This window comes from Pipistrellus kuhlii, unplaced genomic scaffold (genome assembly GCF_014108245.1).
Source record: "Pipistrellus kuhlii isolate mPipKuh1 unplaced genomic scaffold, mPipKuh1.p scaffold_m20_p_24, whole genome shotgun sequence".
NCBI classification, from domain to species: Eukaryota; Metazoa; Chordata; class Mammalia; order Chiroptera; family Vespertilionidae; genus Pipistrellus; species Pipistrellus kuhlii.
The window spans coordinates 1259027-1282674 of record NW_023425523.1 but is presented as its reverse complement, the minus strand read 5'-3'; the positions used below and the strand labels follow the sequence as shown (position 1 = coordinate 1282674).

The 23648-nt window shown below is 51.0% G+C and overlaps 1 protein-coding gene across 2 annotated transcripts in view; it reads left to right on the top strand.

Annotated features, from left to right (window-relative positions):
* DPYD (dihydropyrimidine dehydrogenase) overlaps nucleotides 1–23648 on the top strand; it is a 319614-nt gene that overhangs the window by 179702 nt on the left and 116264 nt on the right. For both annotated transcript variants that reach the window (XM_045586822.1, XM_036452548.2), the window contains exons 11-12: nucleotides 2960–3170; nucleotides 13420–13604. In XM_045586822.1, the coding sequence (XP_045442778.1) occupies nucleotides 2960–3170; nucleotides 13420–13604 (396 nt within the window). The remainder of the gene's footprint in view (nucleotides 1–2959; nucleotides 3171–13419; nucleotides 13605–23648) is intronic.

Below are 23648 nucleotides of genomic sequence, written 5' to 3'. Positions count from 1 at the left end.
TTTTAATAATAAAAACAACAGCACCAGATTGCCTGGCCTGTTTCTCAGGAATATCTTCATCGGTTAAGGCAACTCTAAAATAATTAACACATCTTTTAAAAAATATTTTTTATTGATTCAGAGACGGAGGGAGAGGAAGGGAGAGATAGAAACATCAATGAAGACAGAGAAACACGGATCGGCTGCCTCCCGCACGCCCCACACTGAGGATCCAGCCCTCAGCCGGGCCTGTGCCTTGCGTGGAATCGAACCCTGTCCTCCTGATACACAGGTCGATGCTCAGCCCCTGAGCCACGGCTGTGAGCACACGGTTCTGTGAAAGCCTGTGCCTTTCCCTCGCAGCCTCCGGGACCACACCCAGGGCCCCTCAGACTCATCCACATCCAGTGGTCCTGGCCGAGCCACACCCAGGTTCTCCGCATCTGCATCCTGCGTTTTCCCACCCGTCACTGTGCCTTTCTGTCTTCGCTTAATGACAAGAACCAGGAAGCTGGGACTATTTTTAGCCAGGAACCTGTCTGAGCTGGCAAATCTGATTTTACTTGGTAAGGGTGCTGCTCCTCGTGGCTCCTTGCACATGCGTCACCTGACGCGGAGCAGGATCTGAAGGGAGAGTGATGGAGACCTGTCAGCAGGATGGGGTTCAAAGAGGCCTGCAAACAAACAAGCACGCATGCCCCAAGGGCCCGGCGTTAATGAACAGTCCTGGGGACCCCTGGGACTGAGACAGGAAGTACACCGTCTGTGCTCAATGATGACATGAATGTTAGAAGTCTTTAAAATATGTTTTTATTGATTTCAGAGAGGAAGGGAGAGGGAGAGACAGAAACATCAATGATGAGAATCGTGGACCGGCTGCCTCCTGCACACCCCACACTGAGGATGGAGCCTGCAACCCAGGCCTGTGCCCTGACTGGGAATCGTACTGTGACCTGGTTCAGAGGTTCACGCTCAACCACTGAGCCGCACCAGCCGGGCCAGCATGTCAGGGTTTAGTGTGCGCTGGCCTGGCGTTGTGCTCTGCGCACTGGGGGTTAGGACCTGTGCGTCCTTTGCCTGGATGCGACCTCACCGAAAGCTGCCGTCATGTTTTCAATTATGGTAAATTAGGTTGCTTCAGCGCTTCCACAGGACGATGCCTGTAATATTAGTCAGATCAAATCATCTCGTTACGTAAAGTTAATCATCAAAAACGATGATCGTGATCGCATGCTGGACACTCTGTTTTTATGCCCCTCGGCATCGGCCACAGAGCTGCCATGGGTATGGAGGTACATATCCAAGCTAAGGAGAATTTCGTTTCTCCACTTCCTCTCGGAATGAAAATTAAGTAACAAGTGGATTCATTGAACCTCAAAATGGAACCTCCTGGATGCTTCCTCCTGTGTTCCTCTGAGTTGTTACTGACGGAGCCAACGACCAGCGGTGTGTGCATTGGGTTACCGCACCCGCTGTCTGTCCGGAGGACAGGTGCCACCAAACAAATGAATGAATATGTGCACCTGGAGCCCGGCCGGGTGGCTCAGTGTTGAGTGTTACCTAGGAACCAGGAGGTCACAGTTTGATTCCTCGTCAGGGCACAGGCCTGGTTGCAGGCTCGATCCCCAGTGTGGGGTGTGGAGGAGGCAGCCGATCCATGACTCTCTCATCATTGATCTCTCTCTCTCTCTCTCTCTCTCTCTCTCCCCCTTCCTCTCTGAAATCAACAAAAATATATCTTTAAAAAATATGTATGCCATGGACACAGTTCATACAGAAACCTCTCGGAGATGCTGAGCACTTGTGGGCAGGACAAGCGTTAGGTTTTCAGAAGCCCTGACCCTGTTTCCCTCCCCAGGTGGCTCAGCCCCTTCCTGGTTCGGAAGCTCACACACAGCCTCCCCGCCTCCCTTGTCAGGGTCCTTCCGAGACTCCACCCGCCAACCTCCGTTTTCACCTGTTTGATAAGGACTCTCCGCCTGCTAGTTACGATCACACTGACAAAGGCTGAATCCCCCCACCCTACTCCCCCAAAAAACAGTAAAGAGGAGGATGAGCAAACAAGCTCTCATTTGCATTCTGTCCTGTGAACATCCGTGATGGCGTGACAACCAACCAAAAGGAGGCGCTCCCTCAGGCAGGAGGATGATGAGGGGGAGCCAGGCCTTCTTCAGGAGGTGGGTGTGCTGTGTCCCTGATCGCCGCCGCCGCCGCTTTACCGAAGTGAGAAACACTCTCCTCCCGCCCACGCTCTGGTCCTGTCCTTGGCACAGACGGGCCCGCCCGCTGGGTTGACTTTTTTCTGGCTTACATGTATGCACCATGGTGACGGGCAGCAGGATTGAAAAGAGGATTCAACCTGCAGATCTGAGAGCATGGAGACCAGGCTACTCTAGTCGGACCACACACACACACACACACACACACACACACACACACACACGGTCCTCCAGCTCGAGAAACACCTTGTAGTGCCATGGCCTCTGAGCCCCCACAGGGCAGCCCCAATTCAGGGCCCTCCCAGGTCAGTGAGCTAGAAAATGAAAATAGAGAACTGAATCTCAGCTTTGGCGATAGGAAGTTCACCGTGGTTCGTTCATTCCTTGTTGTTGTCAGTCCTCACTGCTGTTAACCCTGGGGGATATTTTCCCACTGATCCTTAGAGAGAGTGGGAGGGAGAGGGAGAGACAGAGAAACATCAATGTGAGGCAGACACATGGATTGGTTGCCTCCTGCATATGCCCCAACCAAGGCCAGGGATCCAGCCTGCAACCAAGGTACATGCCCTTGACCAGAATTGAACCCGGGATCCTGCAGTCCATAGGCCGATGCTCTGTCCACTGAGCCCCATGGCCTCCGCCGCAGGTGACACCCTGAGAGGGACACGCCGCGTGTGCAGGCGGCACCACGAGAGGGACACGCCGCGTGTGCAGTGGAGGAGAGCCATGCTCACGGCCTTCGCTCTGTCCCGCTTCCTCAGGTGGAGCTGGCCAAGGAGGAGAAGTGTGAGTTCCTGCCGTTCCTGTCCCCGCGGAAGGTCCTGCTCAGAGGCGGGAGGATCGTGGGCATGCAGCTGGTGCGGACGGAGCAGGACGAGGCCGGGGCCTGGAGGGAGGACGAGGAGCAGCAGGTGCAGCTGAAGGCCGACGTGGTCATCAGTGCCTTCGGCTCCGGACTGAGTGACCCTCGAGGTACGGAGCGGGCGCCGCGGGGCTGGGCGTGGTTTGTGCTTGTGGCGCCGCCGTGGCTCCGGGTTCTTGCGGGGGGGCCCGGGGGGGGGGGCATGGTTGTTTGTTTACTTTTTTACTCAAACATGTATTTCCTTCTCCCGGTGGGAAATGCCAGAATCTTGATTTAAGAGGCTTAGAACCGGCATTTAATGCCTAGTATACAGGATTATTTTTAGAGGGGGGGGGGTCGGAAAATAATATTCATCTTACATTTAAGCCGATAATCAAAATACGTATTTTCTTTTGTTCAAATGTTTGCCTGGTGTATTCTGTAAGAATGGCTTTCTCACCCAGTGGGTGTGGCTTGGCGATGGAACATCTACCCATGAACCAGGAGGTCACAGTTCGATTCCCGGTCGGGGCACAGGCCCGGGTTGTGGGCTCCATCCCCAGTGTGGGGCGTGCAGGAGGCAGCCGGTCCATGATTCTCTCTCATCATTGATGTTTCTGAATCTCCCTCCCTCTCCCTTCCTCTCTCTCTAAAATCAATAAAACATTTTTTAAGTAATAAAAGAAAATAAAGAACAGCTTTCTCTCCCATTAGACATGACAGAGCTGTTGTGAGAGCCAGTCTTCAATGATTCCGATAGAAGGCGGCCTAGTGGTCGGCAGAAATGGGATTTATGGGAGCACTGTCCTCCTGCCAGCCCACTAGAAGCAGCCGTCCAGGACGTTTGAACTTGGCTCTTTCCTCTAGAAGGGCGCATTGACGCCCTGAGGAAAGGTGGCAAACAGGCTCTAAGGCAGTAATGAGAAGAGGACGTGCTTTTTGTAGCATTCCAGCTGAAGGGGGCCGTGGGGAGAGACTATTCTGTGTCATTTTCCCGCTCGCAGCGTGTCTGCGGCCACTGACCATGGAAGCTGGTGCCCTTTGCAAACCCTTCACCTTTCGGCACACACTGCTGAAATGGGGGCTAACTCTTGTTTTCGGAAAGCAACATAAAAGAAAGACGTTTCTCTCCATCAGAGACTCATTAAGAACAACAACCTTCCTAGCGTCAGCCTGCGGACTGAAGGGTCCCAGGTTTGATTCCAGTCAAGGGCACATGCTTGGGTTGCAGGCTCGGTCCCTCCACTTGGGGGTGTGCAGAGGCAGCCAATCAATGGTTCTCTCTCATCATTTATGTTTTTATCTCTCTCCCTTTCTCTTCCTCTCTGAAATCAATAAAAATATATCATAAATCTGAATAAAAGTTATTTAAAAAAATAATAATAACAAAAAAAAACACAACCTGGCTCTGTCCATGACTTCCTCTCTAGCTGAGCTGAAAGTCACATGTGTCTGAGGCGGAAGAGACACTCGCATGCAAATGTGTGAAACAGATAAGGGAGATAAGAACAGGCCTCGGGAGAGCGTATCTGCAAGACATCCAGATGCTTAGTGCCATCCAGATGACTGTGTTCAAGTAGCTGGACGATGGCCTGGGCTTGTCACTTCCCATCCGGACGTGTCTGGCACGCGGGCACCGTCACAGCGTGCTTTGTTTATTCGCTAACGGTTCGGGGAGGAAAGCGAGAGCAGTGAGCACATTGCATTCTGCTCTCCGGAAACTCAGCTGCTGCTGCCTACCTTGCACATCACCAGAACCAGAGCGAAAGCTGAATCCGGTTTAACCAGCAAGGCGCTAGGTGGTTCCCCTGTCAGTCATGGAGCTCACCTGTTTTCTGGCTCCTCCCTTGATGGTTCCTTCCACGCCCGCCCCTGGGTTACTGCACAGGGTTATCTGTCACTGACTTCCGAGGCCCTGCTGCCCCAGGCATGGCGTGGAGGACACTGCAGGCCCAAGCCTTGCCTCCAGGAATGGATGCCCGGGGAGACACCCATTTCCATGGATTGTAGGGGGGACGGGGGAGAGGGGGGAGTTAGAGGCAGGGAAGCACACACACAGTCTGGGCGTCCAGGGCGGCCTCGGAGGAAGCAGGCTGGCAGAGTTCGGAGGAGGCGGGGTAGCCAGGTGGAGAGGGGGTGGAGGGTGGGAGCAGTAGGGAAATTATGCAACTTGCTCAGCACACACTGTTAGTTCAGCAGGCATTTTGCAGTCACTTTAAAAGCTCTGTTAGGGGGGGGGGGGGGAAGAAAAGAAAAAAAAAAAGGCCTGTCTTTAGAACACTGTCAACAGCCTCCTTAATTCACGCGTGTTCCCCTCTTTGTAAACGAAGGGCAGCGCTTCCCATTTTATTTCTGAACTGGAGCTGCACAGCGTGCGATTTCTAGATGCGGTGTCTCCCTCGGCGTGGCGCAGTGGGCACTTCTGGTGTCCGGCGAGGTGGTGGGCACAGGCACGGGGAGACAAGACCAGTGAGCATGAGTCTGTGCCTGTCAGGCCCGCAGAGGCTCACGGGAGAAGCTGGCAGGGAAATGCGTACATTGCCACATGGTGTGCTAATCAGAGGGCACTCTGGACTGGGCTTCACAGATGGAGTAGGAGTTTCTCTCCTAGAAGAAATGCGTTGGGATTGGTCAGTCCATCCAGCAGCTGCAACAGGCTGGGACTAAGAAGGCCCGAGGGGGGTCGGAAGCAGACACTGGGGAGCTGTCACTCTGACTTCCCCCTGCCCAGCCCAGAGCCTCTGAGGGCGCTGCTCCTTTACTCAGTGAGTGAGAGCCATGCTCCCTGGAGTTTTTAAAGGGCTCCCTAAAGGCATGAGCAAGGGGCCTTTCTTCTGGAAGCCCAGGAGCCCTCCCCCGGGCTGCTGGGAGGAGTGGCCCTGGTTCCTGCTGCTCCTCTGATGGACGGTACCTCGCAGAGGACGATGAGGACATGGTGGCTCCTGGTCCCCTGGCTCCACCCCTTTCATGACGCCCGAGGAGTAAAACGTGGTGAATCCCATGGATCGGCCCGCCCCGCGTAGAGAATGAACCTTTTAGTCCTCCCTGAGCATCGCCTCGCGTCTCACTACGTGTGGGCAAGAACCGTTCTCAGGAAGACTGTACAGATGTTACTCAAAGCTGTCCTACGGGTCAGGTTCCTTTTTCACCTGTAACGGAAAGGTTACAAACGCCCCTGTTACAGACGCCCCTGGCGGTGTGGGGGTGACGTGGTGGAATCCGGGCGGGCCCTCTGCAGTGCGGCTCCTCGATGTTACTTGGAAAGAGGGAGCTGATGAGGAGAAAGGTCCTACTGACAACAGGGTTGAAAGTGAGTTGGGCCCTAGCCAGTTTGGCTCAGTGGATAGAGCGTTGACCTGGGGACTAACGGGCCCTGGGTTCGATTCCCATCAAGAGCACATGCCTGGCTCGATCCCCAGTAGGAGGCGTGCAGGAGGCAACCCATCAGTGATTCTTTCTCATCTTTGATGTTTCTAGCTCTCTCTCCCTCTCCCTTCCTCTCTGAAATCAGTAAAACTATTTTTTTTAAAGCAAGTGAGTTGGCATCAACAGCACATCACTTGCACCTCCCGCGGCTGCCCCCTCGAGCACCGCGCACTGTTTGTGTGATTAGTTCCCTCCCTCTGCCAGCGCGCGGGCACAGGTGTGCTTCCCCCTGGGGAGCGCTGGCGGCGCCTTCCCTTATCTTCCCTTCCCAGGTTGCACCGGCGGGTGATAGCATGTGCATTCTTGCAGGGAGACGGTGGGCAGATCTGTCATTTCCCCATCAAATCAAAGATTACATACAAGCAGCAGAGCAGCGGCATGTTCTAAGAGTTGCTGGGTGAAGCGGGTAGCATCATTGTTTCAGAGAAGAGATCAGCAAACAGAGCCGGTGTTGCTCAGCCTGGAGGGCCGCACGGTGTCCTGGGCTTTGCTGACCACGGCCGTCACCGTGTCTCTCAGACATGAGTTAGCGTGCCGTGTGCCTGGGGGCTGAAAGCCAGGCCAGAGCCGAGGCAAACGTCACAGCCATGGTGCCGATGGCATGCTGACGTCCTCTGGAATGAGTGTTGTTATGTGTGCTTCAAAAAACTATTTTTTTTTAATTGTTTGCACTTGTGTTCTTGGCTCAACGCACAAGATAAATGAACCCTATGCCTGTTTAAGATGGTCTTTGGTTACGTTTGACATTGACCCCCGTAGATGTGTGTTATAACTGTGTAAGTTGAAAAATTACATTGAATCATATATAACATCTATCCCCAACATGTGGAAGACACCCAGCTTCATGAGCCAAAGGCGTGTCCGTGCCAGGCAGTGCACTAGGCAGCCTGTTCTCTACGCCTTGGAGACCTCGCCAAGCTGTCTGTGTCTAGTGTGTCCAGGGCCCGCCTTTCCCTGTGCCAGCCAGACTGCTGCTATCTTACAATGCATCTTGATTGTTGAAAGAATTACACATGTCCCCTTCTTCCCCATTGGCCCCTGCTGGCCCTCCCCCTCCGCCCCCCCTTCACCACCCCATTGTCCGTGCCCATGGGTTATGCATACATGTTCTTTGGGTGGTTGATCTCTTCCCACCCACCCATGAAGGAACTCTTCAAAAAAAAACTTTAATGTTATATTTTTATTGATTTCAGAGATGAAGAGAAAGGGAGAGAGAGAGAGAAACATCAATGGTGAGAGAGAATCATTGATAGCCTGACTTCTTTGCATTCCCCCCACTGGGAATGGAGCCTGCAACCCGGGCCTGTGCCCTGACCGGGAACTGAACCGTAACCTCCTGGCTCATAGGCTGAAGCTCAAGCACTGAGCCAGGCCCCCCCGGCAGGAGCTGCAGTCCTGATGTGTGCGTTTCTCGTGCACAAAACCTGTTGAAAAGAAACGCGGCCTCGTGCCTGAAGCCTGCACGGAAGGATGCCTCCAGCCGATCGACAAGGGAAAGGGAAAAAGCCGTAAGATGGATATCAGAAAATAACATTAATGAGCTGCTAAAGCTAAAATTACAGGAACTTATGAAATTGGTTAAACATAAAAACCATTAAACTGTTTACTGAAGCTTCACAGATATACTGCAGCTAATGAGCATTCTGCTGTTTAAATAAGCCCAAATTGAACACACATTCCACGGGTACATAATTAGTCATGGCAGTCAGACTCACGTGGGCCTGCTTTTAAAGCTCTATTTAGGGAATCTTTTCCATTTGATTTATTTTGTTAATTAAAATATTTTTCAGTATTCACTTATATTTTAATATTGTTTCGGCACGCTGTATAATTTACTACTGTTTTTACTTGGGCTTCACATGCAGCCAATGGGGAATCTTAGAGTAAACATTTTTCTTAACCCCTTTCTGTCATTATCTGTATCACTTCATGATCTCATTCGGCATTCTGGAACGTTCTCCGGCTGAGGAGCATGTGTATAAAAACACCCCGGGAGCCTGTCTGCTTTCTTTCTCCTTGCCTCCCAATTATCAGGAAGTATTAAGCACCCAAATGTGCACAGAATTACGATGATCAGGGTCCAAATCAGATTAAGGGATGTCTATTCCTTCCCGGAGTGTGTGGTCGTAAGTAGATGGTATCATTGAATATAAATAAGCAAATCAAAGGGCGGCGTCTGGGGACCCAACAGAGAACCTGAAAACAATCCCCACGCATTGCCTTCAAGGACACTGCCCTCCTGGAGGAGATGCTTCCACATAAAACGAAATCAGATCTTCAAGGAGTTTCGAGGTTTAAATAGATGGGATTACTGCAGAGAAATAAGCAAATCCAGGTGAAGTGTTTGGGCCATTTTAATTCTGAGCTGATCAGCTGGTCTGCGGAGGAAATGAGAATGAGGCCCCCTGGGGAGTACAAGGGACAGCGGGGGCTGCCGGGGCCGTTATTGATGTCCATCCTTTGTGTGGGACTCTCCCGGGGAAGAAAATGAAATCTGTGTTTTCCCTGCCTGGATCCTACCAGTTTATTCAAACTGCACGTGATTTAATCAGAGTCATGAGGACATCAAATAGTTAACCGAAGCCAGAGAGATTAGCCAACGGCCTCTTCTTCTGTAGGCGGTGGGTTTGCCGCTGGAGACATTTTCTTTTAGAAACTTTAAAGAAGAAGAAGAAAAAAAAAAAAGGAAAATATTTGCATTTATTCTCTGCAGTGGCTCTCTAATTGTGGGAATAAGACTTACAAGAAAATTAATAAATTGATCATAGGTTATGCAAAATTAAATATGAATGCTAAGTAATGGGACAACAGCTATTACATTTTCCATATTACTTTTTTCAACCAAAAGCCATGCACGAGTCCCTCCTCTGTCCCAATTACAGGGCTAGATGCCGGGAAAGGGGCTGACTGTGTCCCAAAACTCAAGGAGACGTTTCCCGGTTGCTTGCTCAATGGGAGATGGTTGTGGTTAACTTAACACAAAGGGACGTGAGAAGGCCCCAGAGGGTGAGATGGGCTAAAGGCTGTATCCAGAAACCTGGCCAAGACCAGGATGCTTTGCTGTCCCTCTAGCCCCACTGCTTCTCCTAGAGGCCCAGAAGAGAAGCTTCAAGGAACTCTTAGGGACACGTGCCTCGCTTTCCGTACGAAGGGTCAGCGGCAGCAAGGACTTTGGAGTCGGAAATAACTGGATTCCGGTGCCGGCGCTGCCCCCTCGGCTGTTTTCGGGTGAGAATAGGAGTTGTTCTGTGGCCGCAGTGAGCTCATGCCCGCCCTGGACAAGAAGTCCATAAATGAGGTTCCCTTTCCTTCACATTCTTCACCAGACGCTGGCGATGCCACTGAGACAGAGGAAGTCGCCGGGAGAGAGTTTCCTCTGGGTGAGAGCTTAGAGATGGGGAGAGCCCGGAGAGAAGGACACTCTGCCAATCAAAGGAGATCAAATTAACGGGGTCCCACCATCGGACGCTACAGAAAAGGCAGAGGGAGGAGGCCGAGGTCTCAGAACTCGCTGGCTATGGAGACCCTATCTTCCCTCGAGGGGCAGACTGGAAGGAATAATTGGGCGGTGGAAATTGTCAGTAGTCAGTGTAAATTATTCTAAGAGATCAGGTAAAGAAGGATGTTAGTAGGGCAATGAAAGGAGAAAACCATTTCTCCGAAGGAGAGGAGACGAGGAGAAACGCAGTATTCTAAGGAGGGTCCGGAGGAGTGGACGGGTGCAGAAGCAAGGCTGACCTTTTTTACTCTGAAGGGTTGTGAGAGACAATGAGGACTCTCCCTGAGGGCCCGTGTGATGCAGAGTGGCCAGAGAGTGGCTAGCATGTTGCTCCAAAGACTCCGATGCGACGGAGATGCAAAGACAGAACCCGTGCCCTCGGACTTGATGACTCAGTTGCTGACGGCGCTCTCTGGCCCTGGCCCTTCCTCCCCCCGGTCCTTAGGGGGCCTCTGACCCGCTGCCTGCCATCAGAGATGGTCTGCTCTTGCCGAGACCTTGCGCTCGGCATCGATTCGCCAGGACGTGGTCCAGCTCGCTGTGTGTGTTCTCTGTGCCTCTTGGTCCTTGTGGCTGATGGTTCTGCAGAATGAGCCCACAAGCACAGGGATGGTCCAGCTCTGTTTTCAAGATGCCATTGTGCTGTCAGTGCGGGGTTTTTCGGTGCCTCTCCCCTCGTGCTGTGACATCTCAAACTCAGCATAGAACAGGAGCCATCCTTGTTCATTGTGACTCCAGTTGTATTGTTTATGGAGGATTACTTTACATTTATGCACCGGAATATCACATCCTTGACACCCTTTTATGAATACCGAGAAATAGACTTGTCACATGCTTGTGGGCTGCGTGTCTGCCGATCCGACAGCGCAGCTCCATCCGTCTAATTGACCTTGGCAATCTGCGTCTCCTGGTGACGGGTCCCCGAGGGACAGCCGCTGCGGTGTAAGCTGTGGCTTACTGAAGAGCTTGTGTGTCACAATACAATTAAGCCTATACGGGGGGGGGGGGGGGGGGGGGGGGAATCATTTCATGCATAACATTAAATCGACTAAAATTTCCTACTTCAAAACCACTTCTTGTCTGAAAGCTACCTCAGTGTCTTAAAAAACAAAAACAAAAAAACACCTCTTTAGAACATAGTAGTAACTAAAGACAAAAATTCACATGCATCTCCAATGTTTGGTTAGAATTAGGGATGCTTTCCTTCTTTGGAAAGTCTGCATGAAGGTCCAGGCACCCTAGCATGTAAGACGCTTCTCTCCCGGGTGCCGAGGAGTGGAGGCTGGCGCCAGGGGGCCTGGGCTCGCTCTTTGTCCAGTCCTCGTTCTGTCCTGCCGTCGAGCTTCCCGGGCCTGTGCTGCGGGGCCAGCAGGATGCAGTCTCCTCGGGGACTGTGGTGAAATGCCTGGTCCCACAGGAAGTCCCTCCCACCCCATTAGGGTACAAACGAGAAAGAACGAATGCGGCCCTTCTATGAACACCCCGTCGCCAAGGCCTAGGAAACGGCTCGCGGCTGTTTGGTTTGCAGCTGAGCACGCTTCCCATGCTCTTCGGCTCTCACTCGTTCTCGCTGGATGAAGGCGGAGCAGGAGGCGCGCTCCGGGGGGTCGGGCTGTGCCCCAGGAAAGGTGTCCGCGGCGCTGTGAGCCAGGAGCGCCCGAGGAGAGGTGCCCTGCACAGGAAGGTGAAGTCTTATTCCTGAGGCAGGGCCTGCGTGGAGGGACCCCCTTCTGACAGGCGATGAAGAAACATGGGCTTTGTCTTTCTTTTCACTGGATCCTCGACTTGATTTCTATGCTAAATCCTCTGGAGCTTTCAAGAACGTGGCTAAATAACAGAAATAGTGGTTATCTTGCAAAAGAGTCCATTGGAATCATGAGAGATGTTATTTGGATTTGCAGCATCAGTTCCAACAACGTTTTCAAAAGCAAATTCATAAATTCATATTCTATCTACCTATCTGCCGACCCCCTGGCTCCATATATACTTACGTGGAGGCCCCTGTGCCTGCACCATGTGAAGATCAAGTTTCCATGAAGAGTCATCCTGGACTCGGCTGCCTAGCGCCACTGAGGGCATTTGCCCTGCTGGTCGCTTTGCTTACGTTCCTACGAGTTATTTTTTCCAGGATCCTTTGAAGATTCTGGCAAGTCAACATACTAGATATTAAAAGGAAACCATTGGTTTCTATTTCAATTGACATAAGCTTTGCTATAATATGTTAAATACACTCATAACCAGCTGTTTGACCTCTTATTCACTGTCCTATTTCTTTCTTTTTTAAAAATATTTAAATATTTTTAATAATTAAAATATTCAGAGAGGAAGGGAGAGGGAGAGAGAGACAGAAACATCGGTGATGAGAATCGTTGATTGGCTGCCTGCTGCACACCCCCTTCTGGAGATGGAGCCCACAAGCCAGGCATGTGCCCTGGCCAGGAATCGACCATAGGACCTTCTGATTCATAGGCCAAAGCTCAGTCATTAAGCCATACCCACCGGGCTATATTCTCTTTCGAACTGGAGTGAAGAATACCTCCTTCAATCTGTCCTGAGAGGCTACATCCAAATTCATGGCACAAATACCGGGAGAGAACATTTTCTCCTAACCGTGGCTCAGTTTGCTTCATCACTTATGGTGCCATTTACCTTTCTTCATGGTCTTGATTCACTTTGTCTCTTCCAACTCTCAGGACCATGGGCCCAGTCAGAGCTTCCTCCAGGCGTTTTCCTAAAGGAGCTCTCCCCCTTCCTTGAATGCGTTGGGACACAGAGTGCCCACAGTTCTTTCAGCTGTGGAAGCTGCGTTGAGGGGCCAATAGTCATGTTCGCCTTTGTTAACGTTTACAAAATAAACACAACAAATTAATGGCTAAAGGAAACTCTCTTCCCGGCGCATTAAATTGTTCCACATTAAGAGCGGAAGAGTTAGTGTCAGTGTAGAAGACTTTGTACTGTTTTGTTTATAAAACTTATTGTGCATTGACCCACATTCGCAGAATAACTTACACCTGGACACAAAGGAACAGGTCTGGGAGCATATGAGCAACAAATCTGAAAACAGTGGTTATGGACAAAGAAAGTCTAGATAATGCATTTTCAATCTATTTAAAGGGGTTAAATTAAACTCCATATTCCTTACAATATTTAAAGGGACCTACTCTCCTTCTTCCTTGACTCATACTCCTTAGACATAAATACCAGACCTGAAACACCGCCCAACTCTGTGGTCTTGAACTTCTACGAGGAAGATAGATGTCTTGAGGGTTAAGTCGAATACTTTGAATGCATTCTAACTCAGGTCATTAGCTTTCCTTGGTTATGCTTCATTAAAAACAGTTGTTTGGTTCCCTAGAATAATCATTAAATCGTAATTTTTCTTAATTTTCAGATTATCGTTACAAGGTGCACAGATTAGTCATTATCTGTTGTCTTTCACCTTTTATTTTTTTCAGTGAAAGAAGCCTTGAGCCCTATCAAATTTAACAAATGGGGTCTCCCAGAAGTGGACCCTGAAACGATGCAGACCAGCGAGCCATGGGTGTTTGCAGGGGGTGATATCGTGGGAATGGCTAACACGACCGTGGAATCGGTGAATGACGGAAAGCAAGCCTCCTGGTTCATTCACAGATACATACAGGTAGGCATATGCAATCAATCCTTGTTCACTTCGCCCAGTGGATAAATACTTTATTTTTACCACTTACTTGTTCATATCAACATGTCTATAATACATATGATAACTCTATAGGAAATCGGTCTCATACATATTTACTTGGAGAAAGTGTTCTGATTTTTTGTGTGTGTGGAGTCCAAATCAGGTCAACTAGACATCTCATTGACCAGACTGCTATCTCCTTGAAGGAATGAAAGTAATCAGATACGGCTCTGGGGCTGGAGCAGAGGGAGCCTAGAGAAGGTGGAAATTCAGTTTGCAGGATCGAATAGGTGGGAAGGCGGATGGGCAGGGAGGTTGGAAAAGGTGGAGTTGAAAGTGCATCCATAGAGACTGGGAGGTGTTTGTTTCTCCCCCGAAGTTTTAAATCCTCTTACAGCTTCTACATGGCGATGCACAGAGAATTTCCACTGCGGATGATGCTGATTGTGGTTTTCTGGTGCCTCCCAATTGTCACCTGAAAGGAATCTCAGGGTGTTTTTCTGTTGACTTCCCTGTTTTCCCTGAATCTGATCAACGCCCTCAGGAACAGGAGCCCTTCTTTCCCTTTGCTTCTGCTCAGTTGTCTGAGGGAGGTCACTTGAGCGTCTTGAGTGAGTGTAATCAGTGACCCTCTCTGAGCGCCGGGTGCTGGCTCACGCTTGCTGTTGGGAGGGACCTGGCGTGATTTCAGGAGGAGAGGCCAATGGAGTGATTAGAAAGGTGAGCTCTGAACTCACCAGACCTGGTTCCAAGCCCAGTCCCCGCACTTCCAAACGGCGTGACCTGGGCCAGTTACCCACAGCTCCAGGGCGAGTCCTCCCGGCGTCAGTGATAACTCCGCTCCGCCCAGGGGTTTGCAGCGGAGGTGATGTGAGAGGCCCGTACACTGCTCAGCTCAGAGTCTGAGCTACAGATATGTTGTGTAGGGTGTTGTGTAGGTGATTGGAGCTCCTTTCCTTTCGGTGGTGTTAGAGAAAAATTAGGAACTAGGAGAACTGAATAGAAAGACAAAGTATAGAATTTTAACAAAGATCGAAAGAGACTGTTTCAGATAATTTTAAAAGCATTTTATTTAGGCATTTATTTATCCCCCCATAGACATCCGTCTGTCTATCATGTTGTCATTCATGTGTGGTTTAGTAGATTCATTCATTCAATAAACAATAAACTTTCCAAAATAGCAATATCGTTTTTTAAAAGAATGTATTCTTATCGATTTCTGAGAGGAAGGAAATGGAGAGAGATAGAACATCAGCGATGAGAGAGAATCACTGATCGGCTTCCTCCGACACATCCCCTACTGGGGATCGAGCCCGAAATCCAGGCATGTGCTCTGACAAGGAATCAAACCATGACCTTTTGGTTCATAAGTCAACGCTCAACCGCTGAGCAACACTGGCTGGGCAAAGCTTGGGTATTTTAATGAAGTTCCCTCACAGAGAATGCGATCCTGTTCAGTTGTATAGAGAATAGGGCTCTATTTTGAAATAGGTGTTTGTAAATTCCTTCAAAACCATCACACATTCCTTGCATTAATGACCCACTTTTCCACTGCTTGAGGTTTGTGTCCTTGCTTCTGGTTCGATCAAGGCCCATCAGCATCCCTGGCTGCTGGGGGAGCGATGAGCTGCAATGCCTGGTCCCCCGTTCAGACCTGCCCCAGGTCACGGTTGACAGAAAGCCATAACCATCCAGCGCAGGTCAATAGCTCTGTGAAAGGGTCGGTGATTTCTGCGCCTCCTGGAGAGTTTCGTGCCACGGCCGACCCTAAGGCGAGTCAGCTGTGGGTTTCGTTGGAAGGGAAAGGAGGAGCTCCATTATTGCTAACTATTTCCACGGTTTCCCGGGAGCTCAGCCTCCTCTTGAGAGCCTGTGGGTGGAATGGCACGGGAGCCCAGGGCTGGGCTTGTGTTGCTTTGAGATTGGGGCCCCGAGGCACATCCGTGGGGACCCCTGTCTGTCCCGGTTGGAGATGAGGAACTCTTCGGCATCACTAAATTGCCATTAACACACGTGATTTCAGCCCCGAGTGGTGATGAATTCAAGATTGGGAGTGTTATAGCATTTGTGTCTCCTGTTTCTTCTGCATATGTTTTTTTTTATCTTTAATTTTCCTTCTTAATTGTATTATTAGTTTTACCTACGTAGCCTGGACCCTTAGAGGGCTCATTTGTGCTGTGGGCCTTTCACTTGGGGAACAACGCGGTAACCAGCAGGTGTAGGCAGCGGTGAGCACGCCCTGAAGGCGGGGCGTTTGAGAGGAACACAGTGGAGACGGTGAGGCGGTAGAGTTCATTAGATTGTGAGCGTTCATATCAATAGGTGGAACCTTTCATCTTCTGCCATTTTTTAAAAGTTTGAGAATATTGGAAGGACTTTGTCTTTCTAACACCTTTACTGGTTACAACGCTTTCTGGTTTGGAGTCTTTAAAAGGAAGTGCCTTTCTAAGAGGAACCAGGCAAATGTTTGTCCTGAGAGCTTTGTGAGACTACAGCGCTTGCTTACCACTGGAATCTGCAATTTTATTTTCTGCTGGGCTCAGTGAGTTTCAAAAGCAGCCCCACACTGTCGAATCGTAAGAATTTTTAAAGCTACCTCTAGGAATTTTTATGATGTGAAAATACCTCAAGAATGATCCTAGCGTGCCTCGTGTCACAGATTTCTGCCGCGGACAAAGATGAGCAGTTGCAAAAATACATATACATGACCGTCAGGGCTTTTGGAGACAAACTTGGAGGAATTGAACTGCGTCCCCGTCCCTGTGGCTTCCCTGTCCCCCCAGCCCGCCGTACACAGAAGACACTTGTTATCGCCGCTTAAAATTCCACTTTAATTTCGCATCTTCAAAGGCATCCGTCTGCCTGAAACGCACCGGTGGCTCCGGCGCTATCTGCAGAGCCGGCCCGGAGAATTAGAAATTTAAATGGCGTCGCTCCGCACGGGAGCGCACGGGACCCTTTGCAGGTTCTGCGGCAGCTTATTCGACCTCAGCGTCTCACCGGGGAGCTAATGGAAGAGCCGGCAGCGGTCTGCACAGGAGAGATTCCAAATGTCAAGTGTCATCTTTCCAGCTGCTAGATGAATGGGTAGCCACGAGGCATGCGTGTGGGTGTGCAGCCCCGCGGAACCGGAGGCAGGGGGACGGCGCGGACGGTGGTGAGCTGCTTGGCTTCCAGCATCGTGAGCTGCCGAGCGGCTGGGCCGGCGGAGGCCTTCACTGGAGCTTCCGCGGTGCACAGCCGGCTGCCCTGGCCTCGCACTGAACGTGCCTTACGGGACAGAGGGAGAGGGGAGCATCACCGATGTGTTGTATTAATTTTTGAAAACCCCTCGGCTTTGGATCCGAACAGTGGAAGCCACAGAGCTGGCTCCTGGTTCTCTAACCCTTCTCTTCCACTGAGCAGGGGCCATGGGCCATTCGAATGGCGACTGTGCTGGGATCTCAAGACCTATTGACAAAGTGTCCTCCGTTTTAAGATTCAGTGCCACTCCTACATCCCGATGGGAAAGAAGGCTGATATTAAGTCATTGGCCACTGTCAGGTTGAAAACAATGAATTTCAATCAAATCCCAGTTATAAACCCTAATGGATTATGTTGGAAATAGAGATAGCTTCCGGAAAAGACCGTCAGAGTTGGTCATGGCTAAATGCAGCTTCCACACTGAGATTTCCCACGTGTCCCGGTCTCAGAATCGAGGCGAATTCCAGGCGGTTTGTCATGAGCTGGACTGGAGTTAGACGGGCACGTGACCTCATTTTATCCCGTTCCAGGGGAAGCAGTCAAGTCAGATGTGCTCTCAGTCATTGAGGCCGGAAGTCCATTGCAGGAGCTTGTAAACAGACATTCCATGGGCCCGTAATGCCCCCGGCAGACCTGGCCGCTCAGATGGCACATCCAGGTTGGTTTTTGGTGTCCGCCCTGGTAGCGTTTTAAAATAAGTATTAAGTATCAGAGCCATGACGCCATGTTCCTATTAAACATTCCGGCGGTTATGCAGCTTCGTGGGTGTGAAGGGGGACTTATCTTTTGATACAACCCCTCCTGTTGTAAGAGGGCGTCAGGAAGAGGAGGAGCCTGTAGCTAATGGAGCCATCAGAACAAAGCCAGCCACTGGTGATGGGAGAAAAAGTGCCGTGACTAACAAGGATTTTTATGCCTTTCAGTGGCTCTGTGTAGGGTTCCAAACCTTATTAAGTGGCAGCATCTGACCTGAGAGTAGTTAGAAGTGAAATGGTCTCCATGAAGGCAGACTATCTCCTCACCTGTATAGCAGCAGATCGCGCAGGATTAGAACAGGTCGGGGGAAATAAACCTGAAAATCCAGCCCACGCCGGATAGAGCCTGACTCTGAGCTGAGAGAGAAGGAGAGACATTGGCAACTCGCAGGCGGCCCATGGCTCCGGGTGCTGAGGATTCCCTGCTGCATCTGGGCTCCTTGATGCCGGGGGTTTCTTGGCGCTAATGACAATGCCACCGGAGAACCAAGCGCCGAACCTTTCCTTTGCCGGGCACATTCCAATGCAAACGGTCCAGGTGGACGTTTTAACCAGAATTGTGTCTGTCTTCGGTGGTGGGTCAAGTTGAGTCACATACGGGTTATAACGGATCCGCTGGAACAGATGCAGACGCAGGCAGTGCACGGGAACCCGAAGTCTAGCCAGGGTGTGCAGGAGGCAGCCGGCCCATGATTCTCTCCCATCATTGATGCTTCCATCTCGCTCCCTCTCCCTTCCTCTCTGACATCAATAAAAACATATATATATTTTGATAATAAAGTAAAGAGAACTAACTGACAGGGGTGGGGTCTCGATGTGTCACTACCTGGTTTCCTCCCGGCATCCTGTCCCCACCCTCGCCTGGTTCCCAGCCTTCTCCCGGAAACGCGGGGCATAGGGGTCAGCACACACATCGGAGCCGCCGGTAGGGTGCTGACTTCCAGTGTTGAGCGTTTTGTTCCAGGTCCCGGGCTTGAGGCTGCTGCAGTCACTGTTCTGAAATGTCAGCCTCCTTTACCTCCCTCCAGCACTCTCACCTCCACCGCTCCGCCCCTGTGTGCTCCGTGGACACGCTGTCAACACCGCCCTGTGCCAGGCACCAGGCCATCGACATTGACATCTTGTCTCCAAGTGTCACCACCTTTCCCCCTGGTCTGTGGACACAGTTATTGTAACCTTCCTGACTGACACCTTAGAAATGCTGTAAACATGTTAGGTGTTATTTGGGGGGACCCTTGGCTAACTGACAAGTCATTTCTTAAAGCCCGTTCGTGATTCTTTCCTTCTAAAACACCCTTGGGCCCGGCCAGCATGGCTCAGTGGTTGAGTGTCGACCTATGAACATCAACCAGGAGGTCAGGATTCGATTCCCAGTCAGGCCATGTGCCACATGCCCACATTGCAGGCTCCATCCCCAGTAAGGGGGCATGCAGGAGGCAGCTGATCAATGTCTGTCATCATTAATGTTTCTCTTTCTCTCTCCCCCTCTCCCTCCCTCTCTGAAGTCAATAAAAATATATTTTAAAAATCTTTCAAACACCCATGGGTGCATGACGCAGAAGCTCTGTGCCATGGGCTGCGTGCTGCTTCCTCATTGGATGATGCTACTTCTGGAGGGAGGTGAGGGAAGCCATTGCTTGGTGCACAGTAGGTGCTTCGTAAACAGTGCAGCCTAAGCTGTGTCAGGGCGATCGTGGGGCAGAGGGAGGGTTTCAGTGGAGAAAAGGTGCCAGTGATTTGCATGAAGATAATTTAATTTTGTGCCCTTCTTCACTGCTCAGGTTACAATATCGTTACAGACAACGTGACTGTCTCCTTTAAAAGGTGACTAAAATGGAATCGTTATTTTTAAAAGGACATTTCTATCGCCTCGTGTCTTTCTGAAGTTTCCATTATGAGCAGTCGCCTCAGAATGGAGGGATGGAATCTGATTTTACGTTATAATTACCCTCCCTGTTCCTGGGCCTTTTCCTCCAGATTAATTTCTTCTTTGCAAGTTGTTTTCGTTCCTTCCCCTCCATAGATATTTCTTCAAAGGGCGAGGAGACGAGCTGGAGTTAATTAGTGGTTAACCCAGCCCCTGGTTCATCCGGCGTCAGGCGCTCCCGGGCTGGGATTCTTCGCAGCTGCCCCATGGCCCGTGGAGCCGCCTCACAGTGAACGTTCACTGAGGACGAGGGAGGGGAGCCGCCGGGCTTCACAGCGGGAACAGGTGCCGGCGGTGCCTCCCTCAGCCACATGGAGCACCGCCTGTGACCGCTTTTCTAAAACAAAAACAACCCCAGTCAAACAAATCAGGGGAAATGCAATCGGAACCCCGGTTTTGATGCGGTTTGCTTTTCCCCGGTAACATAACCATTGCACGTGCACATTTCCCTGCCAGCCCATGTCCCGGCCAGGGTGACGGGAGAGGGCCGGGGGAGGGTGATGGTGGAACAATGCCATCCTGGGCCTTGGCAGTTCAGGTTCTATTTGTTTTATTTCCGTTCTCAACGGAAAGAAAGTAGGATTGATCTTATGTCTGAACGGCATACGTTTTTTAAATTTTTAATAGACTTTTCAGTGTGTGTGTGTGTGTGTGTATGTGTGTACAGGTGGGGTATGTGTGTGTATGTGTGTACAGGTGTGTGTACTCGCGCGCGCGAGCGAGTAGAGGTGGGGGTGTGTATAGGTTGTGTGTGTAGATGTATATATGCACAGGTGAGGGTGTATACAGGTAGTATGTGTGTATGTATGCACAGGTGGGGGTGTGTGTACAGGTGGAGTGTGTGTACAGGTAACGTGTGTGTACAGGTGTGGGTTGTACAGGTGGGTGTGTACAAGTGGGTGTGTACAGGTATGGGGTATACATGTAGTGTGTGTGTGTGTGTGTGTGTGTGTGTACAGGTGGGATGGGGTGTGCAGGTGGGTGTGTACAGTAGTGGGTGTGTGTGTACAGGTGGGGGTGTGTGCAGGTGGGTGTGTACAGATATGGGGTATACAGGTAGTGTGTGTGTGTGTGGGTGTGTGTACAGGTGGTGTGTACAGGTATGGGGTATACATGTAGTGTGTGTGTGTGTGTGTGTGTGTACAGGTGGGATGGGGTGTGCAGGTGGGTGTGTACAGTAGTGGGTGTGTGTGTACAGGTGGGGGTGTGTGCAGGTGGGTGTGTACAGATATGGGGTATACAGGTAGTGTGTGTGTGTGTGGGTGTGTGTACAGGTGGGTGTGTACAGGTAGTGGGTGTGGGTGTACAGGTGGGGGTGTGTACAGGTGGGGGGTGCACTCACATGTGTTCAGTGGAGCTATCATGAATGATTTTCTGGTCAGTTTTCATTTGATGACACGGATACCTGGAGAAGTGATATTCTGTCAGTCGGGACAGCGTGCTATCATGCAGTCCACGGAGCCTTCCAGTCCCGCCTCGCTCGCTCCCTCATTAGCTGCTTATCTCTGACCGCACTGCTTACCTGCTGGAGCCTGGCTTCCTCATCCTAGGAGGAATGACGCCTACTTTGAAGAGCTGTGATTAAAAATCGAGCAAAGTGCAAACACATGTATTTGCCCCGGGCCTGGCAGGAGTATCCACTTTGCAAACAGACAAGTGTGTCGTTGACTCTGAGAGGAGAGGGCCCCTGTTTTCACGGGGACCTTGACATTTGGACAAGGGACTGATGGCCGTCAGAATTAAATACCGTGTAAGCAGATCAGGCCGCCCCCTGAGCCCTTCCCGGAGTGGCCGCTGGCTCCCAGGAGTGCTTTGTTCTTCAGGAAGGACCCAGTCTGCCCTTGGGAGGAGGCAGACCTCGGAATGTCTCGCTTGAGATTTCGGAATGGGGAAGAGCGCTCAGCAGCACGCACAGTGGTTCCCAGCCATGGGTGCACGCTGGCAGGATTTTAAGAAACAAAAACAAAAACAGGTTACTGATGCGCAAGTCCTGCTCGGAGCGATCCTGAGGGAAGGACAGAGCCTATCCGGTCAGAACAACAACATTTTATAAATTCCCCGAATGTTTTTTTTTTTTTTTTATCGTGCTTTATTTGTTTTTTAATTGATTTCAGGGAGGAAGGGAGAGGGAGAGAGACAAAAACATCAGTGATGAGAGAGAATCACGGATCGGCTGCCTCCTGCACGCCCCACACTGGGGATCGAGCCTGCAACCCAGGCCTGTGCGCTGAGAATTGAACCCTGACCTCCTGGTTCATAGGTCAATATTCAGCCATTGAGCCACACCGTCTGGACTCTCTGGGTGTGTTCAGTATGCAGAGTTAGAAAATAACTGGGTATGACCTACAAATGGTCAACTGCTCGGGGTAGAGGAGCAGAGGAGGCAGCGGCAGGATGAGCTGGGAGCGTGTCAGGGAGGAGCGAGGGAGGGCAGACCAGGTGGCCTCTCCACGGGGCTCTGCCCTTGATGGCGGCCCCGCTGCACTCCTGCTCGACCTTCAGGAGGTACTTCTGGCCCTCCCAGTCACCACCTGCGGCTGGTTTCCTTCTTGCAACCAAAAGAGTACATTCTAAGCTGGAAGTTGAAAATTATGGAGGAAGGAAAAATGCTTTATGTTAAGCGGGATCTGGCCTACGTGTGAGGCCCATGAATGCTTACGTCACTCTGCATGAGTGCATTATAGCGTGTATAGATGCTCTCTACATGAGTGCATTATAGCGTGTATAGACGCTCACTACGTGAGTGCATTACAGCGTGCATAGACTCGCTCTATGTGATTGCATTATAGCATGTTTAGACGGACTCCACCTGAGAGCCTTACAGCGTGCGTAGAGGTACATAATCTTTGCCGGAGCAGTGTTTACCGTGCCCACTGGGTGGCGCTTTGGAGAGCTTTTGCTAAAGCCAACAGTGTCTTCCGAAGGTAGAGTGGAATGTTACTGATTCCACATTACAATCTTAGAATTTCATGGACTTCTGTGTATCTGGAATGCTGCTGATTATTTCCTCTAAACAGACTCTCATCTTATTAGAAACTGAGGTAAGAAAAGGGGTTAGGTACCCAAGGTCACTAGACTTGATTTGTGGTGATTTGTGGTGATTGCCGGGCAGGGCGGGGGAGGAGGGTAAAGGGGGATAGTGTTGACTGGGGTGGGAACACACAGAGCAGGCGCAGATGATGGGTGTGCAGTTGTGCACCTGAAACCTGTGCAGTGTTGTTAACCAGGGCCCCCCCAATACAGTCAGCAAAAAGTAGGAAAACATAGTTTGAGTTTCTGGCATGTGCCATCCTAGATGCCCAAATCCCGCTAGGGCACATGTGTCAAACACAAGGCCCGCGGGCCAAATCCGTCCCGCAAGGCCTTGCAATGTGGCCCGCACCGTGCTGTCATCACTGCACTCCGCTGCGTTTCCATCACAATGACAGTTTATGACTGTTCAGTAAACCATTCGGCCCGCGATTTAGGCTGGATTTTAGATTTTGGCCCCTTCTCTGATTGAGTTCGACACCCCTGCGCTAGGGAGAGGCACGCCCACGAGGACATGCGTGGAATGGGGTAAGGGAACCACTTCGCCTGTGGGTAGTCAGGGGAGGCCCACAGGACTGACTCTAAAGGAGTGGGTGGGATGCCCAGAGCAGAAGAGCCAGGTGGGAGAGAGCATTGTGGGGGAAAGTCATAAGTGTTTCTAGGAAGTCTTTCCAGTCATACGAGGTGCATTAGTGTCACGTGCCTTCGCACTGGTGACTTCGGTGGAAGCTGTGTGGTGCCTGTGTGGTAGCTGTGTGGTGCCTGTGTGGTGCCTGTGTGGTAGCTGTGTGGTGCCTGTGTGGTAGCTGTGTGGTAGCTGTGTGGTGCCTGTGTGGTGCCTGTGTGGTAGCTGTGTGGTGCCTGTGTGGTAGCTGTGTGGTAGCTGTGTGGTAGCTGTGTGGTGCCTGTGTGGTAGCTGTGTGGTAGCTGTGTGGTAGCTGTGTGGTAGCTGTGTGGTAGCTGTGTGGTGCCTGTGTGGTAGCTGTGTGGTGCCTGTGTGGTGCCTGTGTGGTGCCTGTGTGGTGCCTGTGTGGTAGCTGTGTGGTAGCTGTGTGGTGCCTGTGTGGTAGC